At 44.1% G+C, this 22,828-nt stretch overlaps 1 protein-coding gene across 1 annotated transcript in view; it reads right to left on the bottom strand.

The window, feature by feature from the left end:
• dnajc2 (DnaJ (Hsp40) homolog, subfamily C, member 2) overlaps positions 1-22,828 on the bottom strand; it is a 48,704-nt gene that overhangs the window by 12,579 nt on the left and 13,297 nt on the right. The window contains exons 4-10 of the mRNA XM_068005000.1: positions 17,080-17,178; positions 16,661-16,802; positions 14,803-14,883; positions 12,077-12,142; positions 10,699-10,790; positions 9,019-9,140; positions 5,686-5,835 (exon numbers count right to left, since the gene is read on the bottom strand). Of these exons, the coding sequence (XP_067861101.1) occupies positions 5,686-5,835; positions 9,019-9,140; positions 10,699-10,790; positions 12,077-12,142; positions 14,803-14,883; positions 16,661-16,802; positions 17,080-17,178 (752 nt within the window). The remainder of the gene's footprint in view (positions 1-5,685; positions 5,836-9,018; positions 9,141-10,698; positions 10,791-12,076; positions 12,143-14,802; positions 14,884-16,660; positions 16,803-17,079; positions 17,179-22,828) is intronic.

The raw sequence follows: 22,828 nt of genomic DNA on the forward strand, positions 1-22,828 counted from the left end.
AGGCTTCAAGAGGACATAGACAGGCAAAGTAGCATGGGTGAACACGTGGCAGATGAAATTTAATGCAGAAAAATGCGAGGTGATACATTTCGATAGGAAGAATGAGGAGAGGCAATATAAACTAAAGGGCACAATTCTAAAAGGGGGTAGAGGAACAGTGAGATCTGGGGGTATATGTACACAAATCGGTGAAGGTGGCAGGACAGGTTGAGAAAGCGGTTAAAAAAGCATACGAGTTCCTGGGCTTTATAAATAGATTGTAAACAATTTTACAACACCAAGTTATAGTCCACCGATTTTATTTTTAATCCCACAAGCTTTCGGGGGCTTTCCCCTTCCTCAGGCAGTGTGGAAAAGACAATTTCGAATCCTTTGCATTTTAAGATCACAGAACAAAGCCTGGTGATTACTGCCCGTTGCCAAGGCAATCACAGTGAGCAGACAGAGAGGTGTCATCTAAAAGGCCACTGAATATACAACCCCCCAAAAAAAGAGAGAGAGAGATAAGGAAGACAGTCAATGACCCGTAATATTAAAAACAGATAACATTTGTTCGCTGGTGGGGTTACGTGTAGTGTGACATGAACCCAAGATCCCGGTTGAGGCCGTCCTCATGGGTGCGGAACTTGGCTATTAATTTCTGCTCGACGATTTTGCGTTGTCGTGTGTCTCGAAGGCCGCCTTGGAGTACGCTTACCCGAAGGTCGGTGGCTGAATGTCCATGACTGCTGAAGTGTTCCCCGACAGGGAGAGAACCCTCCTGTTTGGCGATTGTTGCGCGGTGTCCGTTCATCCGTTGTCGCAGCGTCTGCATGGTCTCGCCAATGTACCATGCTCTGGGGCATCCTTTCCTGCAACGTATGAGGTAGACAACGTTGGCCGAGTCACAGGAGTATGAACCGTGCACCTGGTGGGTGGTGTCCTCTCGTGTGATGGTGGTATCTGTGTCGATGATCTGGCATGTCTTGCAGAGGTTACCGTGGCAGGGTTGTGTGGTGTCGTGGACGCTGTTCTCTTGAAGGCTGGGTAATTTGCTGCGAACGATGGTTTGTTTGAGGTTGGGTGGCTGTTTAAAGGCGAGTAGTGGAGGTGTGGGGATGGCCATAGCGAGGTGTTCGTCATCATTGATGACATGTTGAAGGCTGCGGAGAACATGGCGTAGTTTCTCCGCTCCGGGGAAGTACTGGACGACGAAGGGTACTCTGTTGGTTGCGTCCCGTGTTAGTCTTCTGAGGAGGTCTACGCGATTTTTCGCTGTGGCCCGTCGGAACTGTCGATCGATGAGTCGAGCATCATATCCCGTTCTTACTAGGGCGTCTTTCAGCGTCTGTAGGTGTCCATTGCGTTCCTCCTCGTCTGAGCAGACCCTGTGTATTCGCAGGGCCTGTCCATAGGGGATGGCCTCTTTGACGTGGTTAGGGTGGAAGCTGGAAAAGTGGAGCATTGTGAGATTGTCCGTGGGCTTGCGGTAGAGTGAGGTGCTGAGGTGCCCGTCTTTGATGGAGATTTGTGTGTCCAAGAAAGAAACTGATTCTGAGGAGTAGTCCATGGTGAGCTTGATGGTGGGATGGAACTTGTTGATGTTATCGTGTAGTCTCTTTAGTGATTCCTCACCGTGGGTCCATAGAAAGAAAATGTCGTCGATGTATCTGGTGTATAGTGTTGGTTGGAGGTCCTGTGCAGTGAAGAAGTCGTGCTCGAACTTGTGCATGAAAATGTTGGCGTATTGGGGTGCGAATTTGGTCCCCATAGCTGTTCCGTGTGTTTGGGTAAAGAACTGGTTATTGAAGGTGAAGACATTGTGATCCAGGATGAAGCGGATGAGTTGTAGGATGGCGTCTGGAGATTGGCTGTTGTTGGTGTTGAGTATTGATGCTGTCGCAGCGATGCCGTCATCATGGGGGATACTGGTGTATAGTGCCGAGACGTCCATCGTGGTGAGAAGTGTTCCTGGTTCAACAGGTCCGTGGGTACTGAGTTTTTGTAGAAAGCCTGTAGTGTCGCGACAGAAGCTGGGGGTTCCCTGCACGATGGGTTTCAGGATGCCCTCGATGTATCCAGAGAGGTTCTCACACAGGGTTCCATTGCCTGATACGATAGGACGTCCGGGTGTGTTGGCTTGGTGTATCTTTGGGAGGCAGTAGAAGTCTCCCACGCGGGGAGTACGTGGGATGAGAGTGCGTAGGATGTTTTGAAGGTCTGGATCGAAGGTCTTGATCAGTTTGTTGAGCTGATGGATGTGTTCTTTGGTCGGGTCTGCGGGTAACCGTCTGTAGTGTTCCTGGTTGTCCAGTTGTCGGTATGCTTCTTTGCAATAGTCCGTTCTGTTCTGTATGACGATGGCTCCTCCTTTGTCCGCTGGTTTGATGACGATGTTGCGGTTGGTCTTGAGAGCTTTGATGGCGTTGCGTTGTGCTCGGGTGACATTCTGGACTGTCTTCCGAGTGCGGCTGATGAATCTGGCATAGACGCATTTCCTGACAGCTTGAGCATACATGTCAAGCTGAGGGCAGCGACCCTCTGGAGGAGTCCAGTGAGACTCTTTCCTCTTCGGTTGCTGTATCGCGGATCCCTCTGTCTGCTGTTCCGGATCGTTGATTGTCTCATTGGGTTCGCTGCTGAAATTTTGTGGTTTGTGGTAGAATTCCCGGAGCCTCATTCTCCTGATGAATTCCTCTGTGTCTGCCGCGAGACTAGTGGGGTCCATTTTGGTAGTGGGGCAGAAATTGAGCCCTCGGCTGAGAACTTCGATTTCGTCTGGTTGAAGGGTGTGGTCGGACAAATTGACGATAGACTTCCCTGTGATTGCAACCGTGGTACCAGGGGAAGCTTGGTTGATGCTGGTGGTGATGCCGAGTTTCTCAAGCTTCCTGCTCTTGGTTTTCATGTAGGCAGCGTAGTTCCGTTGCCTCGTCTGTCTGGCGGTATCTCGTAGCTGGTCTGCTGTGTCCTGAGTACAGGTTGAGAGTATGGACTCTATCTTAGTTTCGAGGTTGTGGCGTCTGCTGTAGAGTTGGTGTATGAGATGGTTGCGGAGTGTGCGAGAGGTACGAAGGCAGAGTCTCTCAGCGTAATCCGAGTTGTATGTGGACTTGAGTGGGTTCGTGATCTGTAGTCCTTTCGGGATCTTGTCTGCTTTCTTGCAGCTCTGTAAAAACTTGATGTGTGTCTAAATGCGCGATCTTCTTGGATATCCTTTCCACTGTGAGCCGGCAGTTTGTGGTGTCGATGGTAGCCATGATGTGGAGATGTCGGTGATGGACTGGGGTTAACAATTGTAAACAATTTTACAACACCAAGTTATAGTCCAACGATTTTATTTTTAATCCCACAAGCTTTCGGGGGCTTTCCCCTTCCTCAGGCAGTGTGGAAAAGACAATTTCGAATCCTTTGCATTTTAAGATCACAGAACAAAGCCTGGTGATTACTGCCCGTTGCCAAGGCAATCACAGTGAGCAGACAGAAAGGTGTCATCTAAAAGGCCCCAAAAAAAGAGAGAGAGATAAGGAAGACAGTCAATGACCCGTTATATTAAAAACAGATAACATTTGTTCGCTGGTGGGGTTACGTGTAGTGTGACATGAACCCAAGATCCCGGTTGAGGCCGTCCTCATGGGTGCGGAACTTGGCTATTAATTTCTGCTCGACGATTTTGCGTTGTCGTGTGTCTCGAAGGCCGCCTTGGAGTACGCTTACCCAAAGGTCGGTGGCTGAATGTCCATGACTGCTGAAGTGTTCCCCAACAGGGAGAGAACCCTCCTGTTTGGCGATTGTTGCGCGGTGTCCGTTCATCCGTTGTCGCAGCGTCTGCATGGTCTCGCCAATGTACCATGCTCTGGGGCATCCTTTCCTGCAACGTATGAGGTAGACAACGTTGGCCGAGTCACAGGAGTATGAACCGTGCACCTGGTGGGTGGTGTCCTCTCGTGTGATGGTGGTATCTGTCGATGATCTGGCATGTCTTGCAGAGGTTACCGTGGCAGGGTTGTGTGGTGTCGTGGACGCTGTTCTCTTGAAGGCTGGGTAATTTGCTGCGAACGATGGTTTGTTTGAGGTTGGGTGGCTGTTTAAAGGCGAGTAGTGGAGGTGTGGGGATGGCCATAGCGAGGTGTTCGTCATCATTGATGACATGTTGAAGGCTGCGGAGAACATGGCGTAGTTTCTCCGCTCCGGGGAAGTACTGGACGACGAAGGGTACTCTGTTGGTTGCGTCCCGTGTTAGTCTTCTGAGGAGGTCTACGCGATTTTTCGCTGTGGCCCGTCGGAACTGTCGATCGATGAGTCGAGCATCATATCCCGTTCTTACTAGGGCGTCTTTCAGCGTCTGTAGGTGTCCATCGCGTTCCTCCTCGTCTGAGCAGACCCTGTGTATTCGCAGGGCCTGTCCATAGGGGATATAAATAGAGGCATAGAGTACAAAAGCAAAGAAGTCATTATGAACCTTTATGAAACACTGGTTCGGCCACAACTGGAGTATTGTGTCCAGTTCTGGGCACCATATTTTAGGAAAGATGTGAAGGCCTTAGAGAGGGTGCAGAAGAGATTTACGAGAATGATTCCAGGGATGAGGGACTTTAGTTATGTGGATTGACTGGAGAACTGGGGCTGTTCTTGGAACAGAGAAGGTTGAGGGGAGACTTGATAGAGGTATTCAAAATCATGAAGGGTCTGGACAGAGTAGAGAGAGAGAAACTGTTTCCATTGGCGAAAGGGTCAAGAACCAGAGGACATAAATTTAAGGTGACTGACAAAAGAACCAAAGGTGACAAGAGGAAAAACTTTTTTTTTAAACACATCGAGTGGTTAGGATCTGAAATGCACTGCCAGACGGGCCTTCAAAAGGGAACTGGATAAGTACTTGAAAGGAAAAAATTTGCAGGTCTGGGGATAGGGCAGGGGAGTGGGACTAGCTGGAATGCTCTTGCATAGAGCTGGCATAGACTTGATGGGCCAAATGGCCTCCTTTCGTGCTGTAACCTATGATTTTATGATTCTAGAGAAAGCAGCCCCCAGCCTGTTCAGTCTTTCCTGATACCCCATTTGGACTCTTATTTTCCAAGGAGTAGGTGGTCTCCTTATTCTTCCCACCAAAGTGCACCACCTCACACTTATCTATATTGAAATTCATTTGCCATTTGCACACCCATTCTGCAAGTTTGTTAGTGTCGTCTTGTGATTTGTCGCAGTATTCCTCAGTATTAACTATACCCCCCAATTGGTGTAATCCATAAATTTTGATAATGTACTTACGATTCCAGAGTCCAAATCATTTATGTAAATGGTGAACAACAGTGGTCCCAGAACTGATCTTTGTGGAACACCACTTCCCACCATCTGCCAGTCTGAGTAACTACCTTAAACCCCAGCTCTCCATTTTCCATTAACCCTCACTCTCTGTTTTCATGCTGTGGAAACTATGAGGTAAAAATTCTGTTCCCTGCAGAGTCTTGGCTACCCGGAGCGCATGTCAGGAAATCATGCATCCAGCCCATGATTTTCCATCCATTAATTTTCATGGATAGAAAATCCTGGGCTGAGTCTGCACGATTTTCCGACATGAGCGCCCAGCAGGCAAGACCCTGCGCTGGGAACAGGCGGGCAGGCAGAAAGTATATCTTTATATTCATGGTGAGATCCCCAGAAATGACCAGCCATGCCAACAAAAATATTAGTTCTTCATCATACCTTACAGGCTGTACGCAGCTTTTGCCTTTCTTTCTTGATTGCTTTCTTCTGTATTTCCTTTTCCTTCTTTGCCTGTAAGGCCTGCTGTCTGGCTTCTTCTTCTTCTTTCTCTTTGGCCAATCGGGCAACTTCTAATTCAGCCTGTCTTTGCTTTTAAAAAAAAATTTGAACTTTTTAAAAAAGAGAACATAAAATGAATGCTGAGGTAAAGTGGTTTGTGCAAGTTAAATTATCACCGTTTAATATAAAAGCCCAAATTAAATAAACATATAAAAATACAGGGAATTTTACAATCGTCCATATTAGTTGTCTGAAAATTTCTAATTTTGTAAATGTTATAGGATAAAAATCATTTAAAACTACTCTCTTAAAGTTTACTAGAGTGCTGGATATAATTTGTTGTTCAGCATTTCCTATTTGTATCATTTATTCAGGTGCAGTGACTGGAACCAGTTTCCTACTCTACTCAGTTCTTTCACAGTGCAATCAGTGACATAATACTCCTGAACTTATAGAAGGGCCATTTCAAGCAAAATTAGTATGTTTTTACATGATATCCTTCACCCATACCTCCGTGATGGACTAGGTCTAGTTCACTGATTTACAATATTGATTAGCACTAAAGAATGAAAAAAGAACTTACATTTGTAAAGCACTTTTTATGACCTCAGGACATCCTAAAGCATTTTACAGCTAATTAAGTACTTTTGAAGTGTAGTCACTGTTAAAATATTGGGAAACGTGGCAGCCAATTTTCCAGCAGCAAGATTCCACAAACAACGATAAGGTAATGACCAGGTCATCTGTTTTTAGTAATACTGGTTGAGGGATAGATAATGGCCAGGACACTAGGGAGAATTCCCCAGCTCTTCTTCAAATATTACCATAGGATCTTTTACGTCCACCTGACAAGGCAGGCGACTGTTTAACGTCGCATCTGAAAGATGGCACCTCAAAGTGCAGCACTCCCTCAGCACTGCAGTGAAGTGTCAGCCTAGATTATGTGCTCAACCTTCCTGGTTCTGAGGGCTAGATATGCCACCAGAAGTTGGAACAACAAAATTGCTAGTGGTAGGAGACATTTTCTGACTGGTTTGTAAGGCTGGATAATGTTGTGCGAACTCTCCCGAGAACATGTTTTTACCAAGAAAAGGAAGCCATTTGGTTTTATGGCTCAAATGGCCTGAACCACAAAAGTCTATGAATAATCTTCAGTGTCTAATGACAATGAACTAATTAGTGGCCAAGTTTAAGGTGTACTATGATGGACAGGTGTCATCATAGTTTGGGTACTGGTAGTTATATGTAAAATTAAACCATTGATTCATTCAAAGATTCTCTGCAACTACAGCTCAGCAGTTTATATTGTACTCTGGGTCTCGGCTATCATGCAGTGTTCTTACTGCATTTCTAAGTTAGAACCATACAAGTTTATCACACAGGAGGTGGCCTTTTTGTTACAGCAATCCACAATTAATCCTGCTGCCCTGCTCTCTCCCCATAGCCCTGCATCTTCCTCTGCTTGAAATGTTTATCTAATCTTTAAGAGATGCAAAGAGCTCTGCTTCAACAACTCCCTGTGGCAAAGCATTCCATGTTCTAACAAATTTCTGTTTAAAGACATTTCTCCTAACCTCTCCCTTTATTCTCAGTGATTTTAAATTGATAACCCTTTGTCACTGATTTTCTATCCAGAAGAAATCATTCTCTATTCAGCTGATCGAACCCTTTATAATTTTTTAAAATCTCATATCTCCTCTTAGCCTTCTCTGCTCCAGTGGAAATAGTCCCAGTATCTCAAGCCTCTCCTCATAATTAGAGTTTCTCATCCCTGATATCATCCTCGTGAATCTATAACGTATGTTCTGTGGCTCTATAATAATTTCTAATAATGGGGCATCCAAAACTATGCTCAGTACTCTGTGACCCAACCAATGTTTTGTACAAATTACCCTTTACTCTATGTCCCTATTTATAAACCCAAAATGCCATTGGCTTTTTAAAATAGCTTTATCTACCTGCACTATCTGGACCAGCCAAATAAATAATGTGGCTACAAGAGCAGGTCAGAGGCTGGGTATTCTGTGGCAAGTGACTCACCACCTGACTCCCCAAAGACTTTCCACCATCTACAAGGCACAAGTCAGGAGTGTGATGGAATATTCTCCACTTGCCTGGATGAGTGCAGCTCCAACAACACTCAAGAAGCTCAACACCATCCAGGACAAAGGAGCCCACTTGATTGGCACCCCATCCACCACCCTAAACATTCACTCCCTTCACCACCAGCGCACAGTGGTTGCAGTGTGTACCATCCACAGGATGCACTGCAGCAACTCGCCAAGGCTTCTTCGACAGCACCTCCCAAACCCCCGACCTCTACCACCTAGAAGGACAAGAGCAGCAGGCACATGGGAACAACACCAGCTGCACGTTCCCCTCCAAGTCACACACCATCCCGACTTGGAAATATATCGCCGTTCCTTCATTGTCGCTGCGTCAAAATCCTGGAACTCCCAACCTAACAGCACTGTGGGAGAACCTTCACCATACGGACTGCAGCGGTTCAAGAAGGCGGCTCACCCCGACTTCTCAAGGGCAGTTAGCCACGCCCACATCCCATGAACAAATTTTAAAAACTCACTTTCACAGAATAATGTATTTGCACACCTTGTTCTCTCTGTTCCTACCCACCCTTCAGCATCCTTCCATTGATTTTATAATCATATTACCTGCTTTTCCTTCCAAAATACATTACCTCACACTTATATAAGTTATCATCCTAATCCTGTTTTACAAATCCCTCCATGGTCTTGCTTCATACCACCTCTACAATTTCTTCCTACCCTATGTCCTAATGCTTCCGAGTCTGGACTTTTGTGTATGTTCTCCTCTTTCTTCACATAACGTCGTGTGTAAGCTGTTACTGCTGTAGCAAATATCAAACAAAACATTCGGTGCTAATGCTGTCTTGGATCTCTAGGAAGAGACTGTTGGTAATTTATTAAAATGCTTTCTGATACATTTCTCAGCCTATTTGTCCCTGTGGCAGTAAAGATTTCTAGACAAATTTGCGGCATTTTTTGGCCATAGCAGGAACTGTATTTTTAAGACATTTTTTGATCCAATTTGAAATCTTTGGCACAACCCACATAATATTATGTCACAACCTGTAGGATAGCATCAGTAGAGGAAATGCCTTCCTGCAGCTAACAATTCTGGTGGGGTATGTTATTTCCACATGCCATCCATTTTAAAATGATTCCAGCAGAAATGAAGTTGTAACACATTCAAAATTAAATCTGAAAGACATTACCATTTTTTAATCCTTACTTTCTCTTTTTGTTCTTGTTCTTTTCTTTTTGCTTCTGCCTTTGCCTTCTTTTCTGCTTCTTTCCTTGCCTTTTCTTCTTCTTTAAACTTTTTTATTCTAGGGTCACAGCTGTACGCCGTGTCTGTCGAGCAAATCACCACATAAAATCCTGTATTTCAGTATTGTAAGAGATTTTACGCTACAGAAATTCATTAGCATATACTGACAATACACCTTCCTGTGTGATAGATGTACAGACTAACACACACCAGAATTGAATACAACAAAGGCAAGAAACAGACAGAGTCTATAAATTCTTTTAAAAGGGAATTGGTTATTTGAACAAGAAGAATATAAAAAAGGCAAGGGTAGTGCGCAGCAGTGGGTTTAGACTGAGTGGGTCATGTGAAGACACAGATGTGATAGGTTGAATGATCCTTCTCTGTGCTGTACCAATCTATGATTCTAAAATGGGTGAAATAGTTACATGGCTGTCCATTTCCTTTTAACCATCTGAAGGGAACACATTTGTTACATGAACTATGTACACGACCAGCACTAAATGGCTGCCAAACAGAAATAATGATCATACTGAAATTAATATTATTATTAAGAGACTTTTGCATAGTGCATGATCACATCCTGAAACGCTTCACGTTCAATAATTTTTTTTAAACACAGTGTAAACACGGCAGCTAAGTTGAGTACAGCAATGGCAATACAAACAATGTCCCAGATGCTGAAAGGTTGCCACCTGCAGACCCAAAAATCTGATGTCCACCATTAGCGCACACACGCACACACACACGCGCACACACACACGCACACACACACACGCACACACACACACACACGCACACACACACACGCACACACACACACGCACACACACACACGCACACACACACACACACGCACGCACACACACACACGCACACACACACGCACACACACACACGCACACACACACACGCACACACACACACGCACACACACACACGCACACACACACACGCACACACACACACACACACGCACACACACACACGCACACACACACACGCACACACACACGCACACACACACGCACACGCACGCACACGCACGCACACGCACGCACACGCGCACGCACACACACACACGCACACGCACACACACGTTTTGTCTATAGATTAGTGTTTAACTAGTTCTAGTCCTTTCTCAATCCAGAGCACTCCAAGTCCAAGCCTTATTTCACTATTCTTATAAACGTTACTTGGGTGCTGATGAGGATCAAAGAGTCACATTACAAATTACTGAAAACCTATTCAGCTCATTCAACATGTCCTTGTGGATAAGATGAAGGCTCTGAATATTCACCCATTTCTCATTTCAAGACCTTGCTGCTGAGAGGCACGTGCACTAATTGCCAAGTCACTCTAATTTTTCCTTCTGTCCCATCTGGCCTCCACTCAACACATCTCCACTGTACTGCAATGAGATTATGATAGCGGACAGTAGGGGCAAAAGGGAAATTGTAAACCTGCACTATCTTGCCTTAAAAAATTTACATTCTACTCTTATTAACTCAGTTACTTCTTGCCAGTAATTCAAATTAAACAATCAAAATAAACAGCATAGGAAACATTCTGTCCATTCAAAGTAACTTTAAATTAACAGGAGAAACAATAGAGAAGTTTTCAAAAATCATCTCAACTTACCAACTAGTGTCCTTATCCTATTCATTTCTTCTTTTTTCCTTTGCGCCCGAGCTGCTCTGTTCTGCTTCTCAATCCACTTTCTCTCATCTCGGCTGCAGAGAGAAAAATCACTAAAGCGTTAAGACTAGATTAGTGATGCTCCTTGGCCCTTGAGCGAATTCGGACAGGGTTCCAAGTCATGCTGAGTTTGTGCTGAAATGGTCCAATCTATAAATGCGTCTGTACGCGTAACTCTCAGCACTTCAGACGATATGCCAGAGTCATCGGATTTGCGAAGTTGGACTAAAAAAATTACAACAAATGGAGCAAGAATAGCATCTATTAAAGTGATAACAGTTGGAAGCACTTGGTGCGTCAAACCATTTCAAGCTATGACAACTCAAGCAATGAACAGCTGGGAGAAGCAAGCTACGTTTAATGGTCTGTTTTCGCAAAAATAAAATGGAAAAAACATCTTTCACATTTAAAAACAAATTAAATCCTTTTATAATTAGCGCCAGTTAGATGTAGGTTCTAGTTAAAACATAATATTGGCAGAGAAAGGATATCATGTAAATATCAGAATGGAACAGGATTGAGCATAATGGTGCTCTAACACATAGCGCCATGGATTGGAATGACTCCGATTTATACCTGCAATTCTCACTTGGCGAGTTCCCAATCTTTTCAAAGTCAATGTTGGCAATAATGTGTCACCTACAATTGCATCACTATGGTAAAAGTTGAAACTGAAATATTAATTTATCAAAGCTGTATGAACTCACCCAGTGGGTATATCTGCTGTGGATTATATACAGAGGAGAAAATCCAAGTTCATGCCAAATTAGTTCAAGAGAGCTAAAACTTTTGCAGAGGCTTCAGAGTTGGACTGGCAGGGAGAGGGGAAGAAGGAGAAGAAACCCACATGCTGGCAGCCAGGATTAATGTTCCTGGTGTGTACCCAGCAATTCCTACTAGAAGTGGATGATTGGATCTTGCTCGGATGATCCCACAGTCAACCAGCCTGCTAAAACTGCTATCCAAGGTCACGCACAAAAAATGGCCATTTGGGGAGATAATGCACATTGCGACGAAGAAAACTGTATCCCACCATGAGGGAATAAGTCTATCCAGTATCTTGCCTCTTTCAATGTGGGGAAGCCAAGGCATACCTTTCCATCTCATTTTTTAATATTGTAACTGTTTAATTTGTACTAACTGACAGCATTGAAATTTATCACCTGTATTGTTTCAGTTGCCTTATTTGCATTTTTGGTGAACAAATAGATCTGCCCAGAGGAGGATTCACGTGCAATGTTTCTACAAGAATAATAATTATGCCAAAGACTTTCAAAAAATATTGAAATAAACCAAAGGATAAGTGTGCAAGATTTCTTACCACTCCGCTTTTTCTTTCTCTTCTTCGTCCAAGTAAGAAAATTCCCGCCAAGAGTCAAAGTTATACCTAAATATAAAGGACTTAAGGATTAATAATGAAGCAGATGGAACAAATATATCGAGCAAATACATGGCAACATATTGCATAATGATAAGATCATGTTGTACAAATAGCTAAACTCAGTACCATAGCAATTAAGATGCTGAATATTCCCAGCTGTACATCCCAGTACTAATGACAACACACACTCAATTTCATCTGGCACATCTGCGGTCAGGAGAACAAAAGAACAAATTTGCATCAATATGGCAGCCAAACACATCTTCAGGGTGTCCCAAACCATTTCACAACTAATGAATTACTTTATGAAGTGCAGTCACTTATTACATAGGCAAATGCAGCAGACAGTTTGCACAGAGCAAGGTCCCGGAAAGGATGTTGGCCAGGACACAATTTTTCTTGGAATAGTGCCAAAGCATCTTTTACAGCAACAGTCACTGGTCTCGGTCGAATGTCGCATCCAAAAGACAACATCTTCGACAATACAACACTCCCTCAGTATTACAGCGAAGTATCAGCCAGATTACATGCTTGAAACCATAACCTTCTGACTGGGAGGCAAGAGTGTTACCAACTATATCAATTACACCCGATATAACGTGGAGAAAGGAAGTTCCTCTTTTCTGGGAAGGGAGAGAGACTGACAGATACTAAGCTCTTTATCCATAATCTCACCCCTACAAAAAGCACACCTCTTACTATCAGAAACACAATAGCTTCAGACCATGTAGAAGAATTCAACTATGCTTACACTAAAAAAAAAGGAATAGCTATGAAGAAGAAATAACCTTAATACTGAGGGCCTACTTCAGTAATTTAGTATCTCATTTTAAAGCTAAATTTACACTTTGGCCCTCTATATAATGTTATTCCACAGTAAGTGGAACCATAGAATTTTGTGCATTTTCAAGTTTTCCACAGATTCCATTGAAATGTAATCTGTATGTAAAAAAATGGGTCAGAAATCAAACTTACTATTTTGGGGTTGTTTTTGATTTCACATTTCCACATTTCGCTGCCAACTTTAAAATGCCATTCAGTGATTACTGTCAATAGCACGATGTCATGACACAAATCCATGTTGTGATTGTGTGATCAGCCTGTGATGGCCAGGTGAGCTCATTGCTCAAATAGCTGCCACAATTTACAAAACATCGCTCAGAAGCATCTGGAATTTTGTTACAAACATGCAACATAATGAAAGAAATAAAGAACTTGCATTTATTTAGTGCCTTTCATGATCTCAGGACACCCCAGGGTGCTTCACAGCCAATGGAGTAATTTTGAAGTGGAGTCACTGTTCTAATGTAGGAAAACAGCAGGCAATTCGCACATAACCAGTCCCACAATCAGCAATAAGATAAATGACCAGGTAATCTGTTTTTAGGATGTTAGTTGAGGGATAAATGTTGACTAGGATACCAAGAGAACTTCCCACCCTTCTTCAAACAGTGCAGTGGATCATTTACATCCACCTGAGAGTTTTAACATCTTATCTGATAGATGGCACCTCTGACAGTGCAGCACTCCCTCAGCACTGCATTGAAGTGTCAATCTAGATTACGTGCTCAAGTTTCCAGAGTAGGTTAAACTTAAAACCTTCTGACTTAGAGGCAAGAATGCCACCACTGAGCCAAACCTGACATCTAGATTAAGAGAATCATTTTCAAGACATCCAATTGTTGCACTGAAACGTGTGTCGATTTGATAGTTTATTAAATTATCCTTTAGTTGTCCAGTATTTTTAGTGTCAGGTGTACATTTTTATAAATTAATGCGAAAATTTGATTAAATTCCATCTAGGTAGGGAAAAATTTGCTCTGTAAACTTCAATACATCTTAAGTTTTCCTGTTAAGTCCGCTGGTAATAACTAATATGGAAACAAGTGCATGACAATTATCTGGTTAACTGTTTAAAAGTGAAGGGAAGCATCTCCTGATAGCACAGACTTATATGGTAAGCTTGCTGCACTGAGTAACCTGACCTCAGCTGGGTGGAAAATCAGACAAGATTCCCTGTCACAATTCCAGCCAGAAGTATGTGTGTGGATGTCAGATGAGGAGATTCACAGGCTCGAATTTCAAATAATGTCTGAATTATGAAGAGTAGACTCCAGTCATTGGCATTGCTCAGTGTCAAAATTCAAGCAGGAATAATGACCACCTAGGTAATGGGGTAACTAGCACCTATGAGCTGTAACTTGCCAATACCTTCAGAAGAGGAAGGAAAATCAGTGATAAAAAGTGCAGAGCTATGGATTGAAGATATATTAGTGGGGCTTAAATAAAATAGTAAAATGACTATGAAAAGATTGTAATCTACTTACTCTGGGCTCCCTATCATTGGTGACAGATCTTTCAGTCACCTATGCTTTGCTCTGTTGAACTCTCTTGCGAGACCTTGCATTGCGAGACCTTGCATTCACTCACTCTCTCTTCCACCATCACCACCACCACTCCCCCCCCCCCCCCCCCCCCCGCCACCTTAAAAACCTTATCATTCCTTTTGCTAAAATGCTGTAAAGTGCCATGGGACATTTTGTACCTTAAAAGGTACTATATAAATGCAAGTTGTTGTTATTGTTGTAACAGTAGATCATACATTTGTTGGATAAACACTAATTGACATCTAAAATACAGTGCACTAGGAAACAAAATAAGCTTACCAGAATGAATAAAAAGAGTCGACTTCTTCAATGGAAGAATTCAAGTTGCCCAGTTTTGGGACATGTTTCTTTTTGGACCACCTAAGAATAACATTTGTAATTTTCTCAATCAAATGTTGGCAAAACACAATGTAAGACAGATCTTACATACTACAAAATAAACAAAAATAAGTATTGGTATTGTAAGGAAGCAGTATTAAACTACATTCAATAATGAACAACTAGAAGCTAAATCTAAAATGAGAAAAATACACTGAATAAGGTACGTGAATCATTAGGTTTACAAAAACATATCTCTAGAGTACATGAGCAGAGTTCAGAAAACTGTCTGGTGTGTGGTAAAACTGGACTTTGAAATGGGGATGCTGATTCAACAATGTATGGTATCAAATGTTACAACCTTATTCAAAAATGGAGGAAGGGACAAACTAATTAACTATAAGCCAGTGAGTTTAATATCAGTAGAGGCCCAAAGAGGGAGTTTTGCTCTTACATTTTTTGGGGGAGGGGTGAAGAGTAAATTACCCCACACAACACTGAAAGGATGGAACCGAGATGGAGAGTCTAGGTAACTGGACCAATTAGCCTCCTCTCCTCTCCTCTCCTCTCCATCAACAAACATTGCAGTAAAGAACTATTTTTGCAACATTACATTTACACCATTTCAGTTTTCTCCATGTTTGTGTGAATAAAACAATGCTGTTTGAATCTGCAGATGTGATCAATCTACATTGCTGTGTAATATGATCACATGCTCAAGAGCAGATTGCCAGTCAAAAGACCCTTCTGGGTATGTTGCCATCTCAGTTATAAAGTTGCTGTTGGCTGACTCCTAATTATGGATTTTTGTGCCCGATACAGCATTTTGCATTGCAGGATTTGAAAGGACATCTGTTACCCAACCAGTATCAGCTAAAATAAGGAGAACTGTGAATGTGGTACAGACGCAAAGTCACGACAGTGTTCCTGTTGGGTAACTTTTCAAAAATACCAATGGCAGTGCAATTTCGGATACCAATAGCAGTAAAATCGTGATTTTTTTTTGTCATGCTCCTTTAAATAAATTTGCTTATTTCCTAGAAGATTCCAAGTTCTCAAATCAATTATATCAGAAGCATCAGAACTAGTCAAATGATAGGTTAACATTAAGGCCGTTGGGTCAAAATGTGCATAGATTAACCCAATTGGCTAATGTGTTGGTGACCAGGAGTCATTTAACATAATTTATTGACTGTACTTAAATGATTACTGTTTACATTAGGGATAGTGCTAAACTAGGCATTTAAATGCCAAAATACACTGAGCAAATTCAAAGCTATTGTTATAAATCAGCTTTACCAAATTAGAACACACTCTCGTCAGCCATGTAGTTTTTATCCAATTGTATCCAACTCAAGACAAGTAAAATTGTGATGGTGCGGGCAGAGTATAAATCTTTGCTACAACAGGATTAATGTTTTGGAAATTGTGATAAGGGATTACTAACACGTAAACATGCCACTGTGAACACAATCTGCAACTCCCTACAGCTCTAACGATCTGTTACAATGTGACAAGAGCACAGCTTCCTAATAGTAATACTTCATGCACCTTATAATGAAACTTTACCGTTCTCACCTAAAAGGAGCTACCTTGCATTAAGATTTAATTCCCTTTTTAAAAAGGTGCATTTGTGATTTGAAAAAGCAACATAGTTTGTTATTCAGAACTGCACATTTTGGGTTGGGCCGTTACTGTTTAATTCAACTTGTTCTCTCCAACTCGTGCTAAGGATCAATTCATGGAAAAGTAAGTCATGACGCAGATTACAATACATTTAAGCTTTCCACAGCAGAGTACTTGGAGATTTCCCCCTCACCTGCTATTCCGCTCAAAAGCTGCCAAAAAAACCTCAATGAAGTTCTCTTTTGCCTCACTTTTAGAAGGTATTGCATTGTCAAACGTAGGATCTACACTGTCAAATGCTCTGCGTTTCAAGGGATCTGACAGTATTTCACTGGCTGAAATATTAAGAAAACATTGTTAACAAATGAAATAGTGCACATCCCTTCTAATCAGTAGGTAAAACTCACCCAATGGCAAAAATTAGCCACATTCAAATTCCACACTCAACACTTTTACAGTTCAAGTGTGATTTGAAATTTTTCACAAATTAACACTTTTCTACATTACAGCAGAGGTTTAAAAAAATCTGAACTTCAGATTAATTTTAAACAATAAAATAAAGAACATTTGCACACAGTGTACTTATGATCCACACACTAGTACAATTCTTACCTTTTGTAATACATGTGAAATAGTCATTGTCTCCTTCACCTATCTGTTCTCCTGCTGCTTTCCTTTTGTCAGGATGATGTTTCAATACCATTGTTTTATCTGAAAGAGAATATGGTGGCTTAAACTTGATTTAAATTGCTTCTGTTTAATGCATTTTGAGCAAATTCTGTTTTAAACATTCAGCTTGGTGGAGGCAACATTTACGATGCTGAATGTATTGAGTCCCCATAGTCTGTACAAAGGCTGCCACGAGATCAGTCATGCACCAGGAGGGATTAAATTCCCTCCCTATATGTACTCAGTTTGGTTTCCAGTCTAATACGTATTATTCATTTCTTAACTTCCTCAACTAGAGGCATGCAGAGATCTTCGGGTCAATTTTCGAATGGCCGAGCGGGTCCTTTCGTGGCTGGGGTGTTGCTAAAATTGGGGATTCCCGGAGCTGGTCCGGAGCCCGGCTCCAACACGCCCACTTCCGGGTTCCCCAACGACGCGCTTAGGTGAGCGCGCAGACCCCGCATGCGGGATTCCCACCGGCAATTCCCATGCTGGGGGAAACACTCTCAGTTGAAACAGACATGGTGCAGTCACCAGCCACTGGGAGCTGCAAAGGTCCATATGACAGGTGGGGAGGAGACCCTCACTCATTGCAGGAGGCCACTGTCACTTTGGACAAAGTTTGGCCTGCACCACCCTCCTCCTAATACTAAAATTCACCAACTTGGAACCTCAACCCCAGTATGCAGACACATTTACCTACCTTGCGGACCCCCTCAAACGTACATCTTTCGGATGGGGACCACCATAGCTGCAATCGTGACCTCATCGGAGGACAAACAGCATCACCAGCCTCGCCGTCCACCTCAGACACGTGGAGCTCCACACAGTGCTGTGACACATCCACCTGCACAGCAGGAGGGAGGGAGGGCAACCGCAGAGAGAGATGCACCGCAGAAGGCACTACCCTCGCCACAGGGTTTACAGACCGAGGCTCAGCTTCCTGAACCTCTCTGAGGAGCAGTGCACACAGAGGCTCAGAGTCACTCGACATGTAGTCGTGGACATCTGCAGCTTCCTTGATGCCAAGCTGCTCCCGGCTGGCGCAAGCACCCTCTTCTTACCTGTCGCTGTCAAAGTCACCACTGTCCTCAACAACTTCTCCTCCGCATCCTTCTGGGGTGCCACCGGGGACATCACCGGCGTCTCTCAGTCGTCTGCACAAAAGAGCTCTGCAAATACACCTGCACCCACTCTGCAGTGACACAATGGGTGGCATCAGGAGTGGGTCTTCATGGTGATCCTCAGGAAAGGGAATTATTGCACAAACCAGACAAGATTTGCAAAGACGTGGCAGTAGTGGTGATAACAAAATTTAATGTGGTTGGCAAAAGAAACAAATCTAAATGAAAAACATGACATTCCGTCATACACTCTCGTGCATCCCCTTTGTGCTCACAAAACCGTAGCCTTGCGTTTACAAAAACCCCTACGTGGTGCTACCCCGTGGCTCCAGCAGAGGTAGTGGCAGGTTGCTCTTGTCCACACCCTGACCGATGAGATGCTTTGCGCGGATGCCCTCTGGGTTTCGGTGCCCGTGAGGGCCCATCCAAAGACTGCTCCACCTGCACCTGTGCAGGGGCAGACTCGACTACCTGGAGAGGGGGCAGCATTGCGGGTACTGGTCGAGAGGAGGGCAATGGGTGAGACGCGGGAGCACTTTGAGTGCCGTCCCCACTTCCACGTCCCCTTTCGCCATCATCCCTCTCCTGGGCCAGGCCCACATCACTCCTTCCACCCTGCTGGACGACAGTTTGGAGGACTTGTGTGAAGCCTTGGAAGGCCAGTTGTAACGTGTCTGTCAATCTGTTTAAGGTGGCAGAATGTTGATCACCCTGAATCCGAACGGCCGTTGTCAGGGCCTGAATGGACTCATTGTTGAGCCGTGCTTGAAGCTTGATGGAGGCTAGCCTTCCCTCCATCGCAGACATTCCCGCACCTACCCGCGACACTACCTCAGAGATGCCTTCACGTCCCTGTGACACTTTCTCAGAGAGACTTCCTCCTGTACCTGTGCCACCATGCAGGAGTTGGACTCCTCCATCCTCTGCGCGATTGTGGAGAGTGCGCGTGGCAACTGTTCCAGTACCTCGGCAATGTGCTACTGCCCCTCGATGACTCTCCTTTTCCTGGCTGGCCCCCAGGGTGCAGCATCTGGGTCCAGCTGAGCAGAGCCTGGAGAAGAGTGCTCCCACTGACGTGGACTCTCCCCGGCTGCCCCTGCCACCAGGGTCTGCTCGTGCTCACACGTGCGTGGTGACTCACCATGTACAACCCCAACTAACTGAGGACGGGGACCCACCGAGGTGTGTGTATCTGGGCTAGCTCAGATGTGACGATGCCCCCTCAGAGGCCGGCAGGTCCTCTGAGGAGTCGCTCTCCGCAGTCACGGCGGTTGCAGATGGCCCTGCAAGAGAACAGTAAGCAATATTAAGCATGTGGACAGACGTTGAGGTTCTGCAGATGCCAAGTGACGTTAAGACGAGTGCTGAGTGTTAGATTTCTGTCACCAGCCGCTTGTGCGCTCCCAGTCTCAACGTCCGCCACGGACAGGCACGCCAGCGTATGGCTTATTTCTGGTGCCGGCTGCTCGGCGTTGGTGAGGGCCACCTAGTGTGGTGGGCCCCCTCCGGTCCTTGCCCTCTCCCGGGCACCCTGGCATCTTTTCTCCTATCAAGGCAAAAAACAAAGAGAGGCGTGATTGAGTGATGGTTGCATACATCAGTGTGGGTGGTGGTGACCGTGAGGGAGATGCATGGGAGGGTGCATGTGAGACATAGCCATGAGATTGTATGAGGATTGGGTTGCGTGGTAGTGTTCGAATAGGAACTGGGGTGGTGAGTGCGTGCAGGCAAGGTGAGGATGATGGTCGAGTGGATGTGAGGAGTGATGCGAGAGCATTGTGGTGGAGGTGATGTGGAAGACGGAGTGTGAGAGAATGCATAAGAATACTCACTTTGGTTGACCTGGTTAGGTCATTAAAGCGCTTCCTGCACTGGACCCAGGTTCGGCACACATTGCTGCTGCTGGTGATCTCCTCTGCCACCTCGAGCCAGGCCTTCTTGATGGCAGAGGCAGGCCACTTCCTCCCGTCCGATGGGAAAAACGTTTCCCTCCTCCTCCTGACCCCATCGAGCAGCACCTGGGAGTGAGGAGTCAGAGAACCTCGGAGCAGCCTTGCCTCTGGCCTGCTCCTTTCTGCCAATATGGTTCTTTGCTACAGGAGAAGCATTGGAGGACTGTCCCTTTAAATAGGGCTCCTCCTGCTGACAGCCTGTGATGCGGCTGCGCAGTGCACCCGCTGCGCAGGTCCGCAATGGGAAACCCGGAAGCACACGCAAGTACCTTCAATTAGGCTGCGATCACGCGCGCGCCCAATCGACCCCCCGCTGGCAACCCACCTCCCTCCTAATATCGGGCCCCTTAACTCCAAAAGCCAACTGCATTTTAAAAACACTTTATTTGTTCTTAACCAGTTCTTGTGATTATGCAAATGTTGTGCTCCCAGTGAATGCAAATTTGAAACATAACAATAAGCAGAAGTACAATTAACAGAATATGACACTCTAAGCTCCTCCCCATGGCTCAGTTGGTCAGGGAGGTGTTTACTGTCCTAACAAAATTAGAGAAAAATCAAACAATCACTAAACAATTTAAAATGATCAGAGTTTGAAATTAACACATATCTCCTAGACTGAAATCAGTAAATATTCCAACAAACCAATCATCATGGGAGCACATTCAAATAGATGCTTTGTGCGCTACTCGTACACAGATAGCTCTTTACACAACTTTTACAAATTACCTCCATGAGAAATAGCAAGTACGTCTTTATCGTTTTTATAATATTGGCAGACTAGTAACTTGACAGATTTAGTTTTGAATACCAAAATTAATGTGTGCATGTGTATGCATGTGTTGCGGCCTATTTGACCCTGAGCTGAGCTTCCGACCCCATATCCTCTCCAACACCAGGACTGCCTACTTCCACCTCTGTAACATTGCCTGTCTCCGCTCCTGCCTCAGCTCATCTGCTGGTGAAACCCTCATCCATGCCTTTGTTACCTCGACTATTCCAATGCTCTCCTGGCTGGCCTCCCACCTTGCACCTTCCATAAACTTGAGCTCATCCAAAACTCTGCTACCTGTATCCTAGCTCATACAAAGTCCCATTCACCCCAGACCCTGGTCCAGCAACCCCTTGATTTTAAAATTCTCATCCTTCTTTTCAAACCCCTCCTTAGCCTTGCCCCATCCCATCTCTGTAATCTCCGACAACCCCACAACCCTCTGAAATTTGTGTGCTCCTCCAATTCTGGCCTCTTGCCCATCCCCGATTTTCACTGCTTTACCGTTGGCCGCCGTGCCTTCAGCTGCCCAGGCCCTAAGCTTCATAAACCACCTCTCTCTCCTCTTTTAAGACACTCCATAAAACCTACCTCTTTGACCGAGCTTTTGGTCACCTGTCTTAATAGCTCATGTGGCTCAGTGTCAAATTATGTTTGATAACATTCCTGTGAAGCGCATTGCGACTTTTTACTATGTGAAAGGTGCTATATAAATGCAAATTGTTGTTGTATGTGCATGTGTAGAGAAACGAATATTTAGTTTTATTTGAAGTAGTACTTGAATCATTTGGAGAGTCCCACATTGGTAGACTTTTTTGAATATTTGTTTAAAATATGGGTTTTCAACTAGAGCCATGGATCTCTAGCGTCTGATGACAAGAGATTCACGAAACTAAACTTTTGTCCACCTAGGGCCAGACAAAGTGCAAATTACTAGCATACTATTTCTGCTGCTTTACAATAATAATTTTTGCATATCACTGTTTTCCTTTAGGTCGCTGATACTGTGTTTTAGCAGTTAGGATAAGGAGGCCTTTGAAAGTGTGCTAATATTTAAACAGGGGTCCAACACACACAAGAAAGTTTGAAAACTGCTGGTTTAAATAGAAATGCTGATGACATCACTGGGGTCCTCGCTTGAAAGAGTCAATGCTGGATGATTCTTGGGTTTATGACCATCTCTAAAGCTGATATAAGCTTGATCGAGCTAAAACTCCCATAAGCCAATACTGCTAATAAGGTCACCAATTACAAAATTAATAAAAACATTCATGTTTTTATACCCTATGGATAATGAGTCTTGGCAGTGAGATTCTCTCTAATTCAATTTGCTGTTGCTGGGCTGCTTATGTTTCATCCACTTTAGATGAAGTCAAAACAATGTTATAAAGCTAAATTTACTTAATTGCCTTCAAGTAAACAGGACTGCTGTGTAGAATTATGAAATATATGCTTAAAAATGATTTTATTTACATCCAGTAAAGTTTTTCAAAGCAAGGCTTGAAAGGGTACTGTCTTCGTGAAAACGTGACCAAACACGCAACACAATAACATCAAGTAATTTAAGATAATTGGCAAAAGAACCAGAGGTGAGATAAGGAGAATTGATTTTTTTTTAACGCAGCAAGTTACGATGATCTGTAATACACCGGCTGAAAGGGTGGTGGAATCAGATTCAATAACAACTTTCAAAAGGGAATTGGATAAATACTTGAAAGGGAAAAATTTGCAGGGCCACTGGGAAAGGGCAGGGGAGTGGGACTAATTGGATAGCTCTTTCAAAGAGCCAGCACAGGCACAATGGGCCGAATGGCCTCCTTCTGTGCTGTATCATTCTATGATTC

Source organism: Heptranchias perlo, chromosome 24 (genome assembly GCF_035084215.1).
Source record: "Heptranchias perlo isolate sHepPer1 chromosome 24, sHepPer1.hap1, whole genome shotgun sequence".
Lineage (NCBI taxonomy): Eukaryota > Metazoa > Chordata > Chondrichthyes > Hexanchiformes > Hexanchidae > Heptranchias > Heptranchias perlo.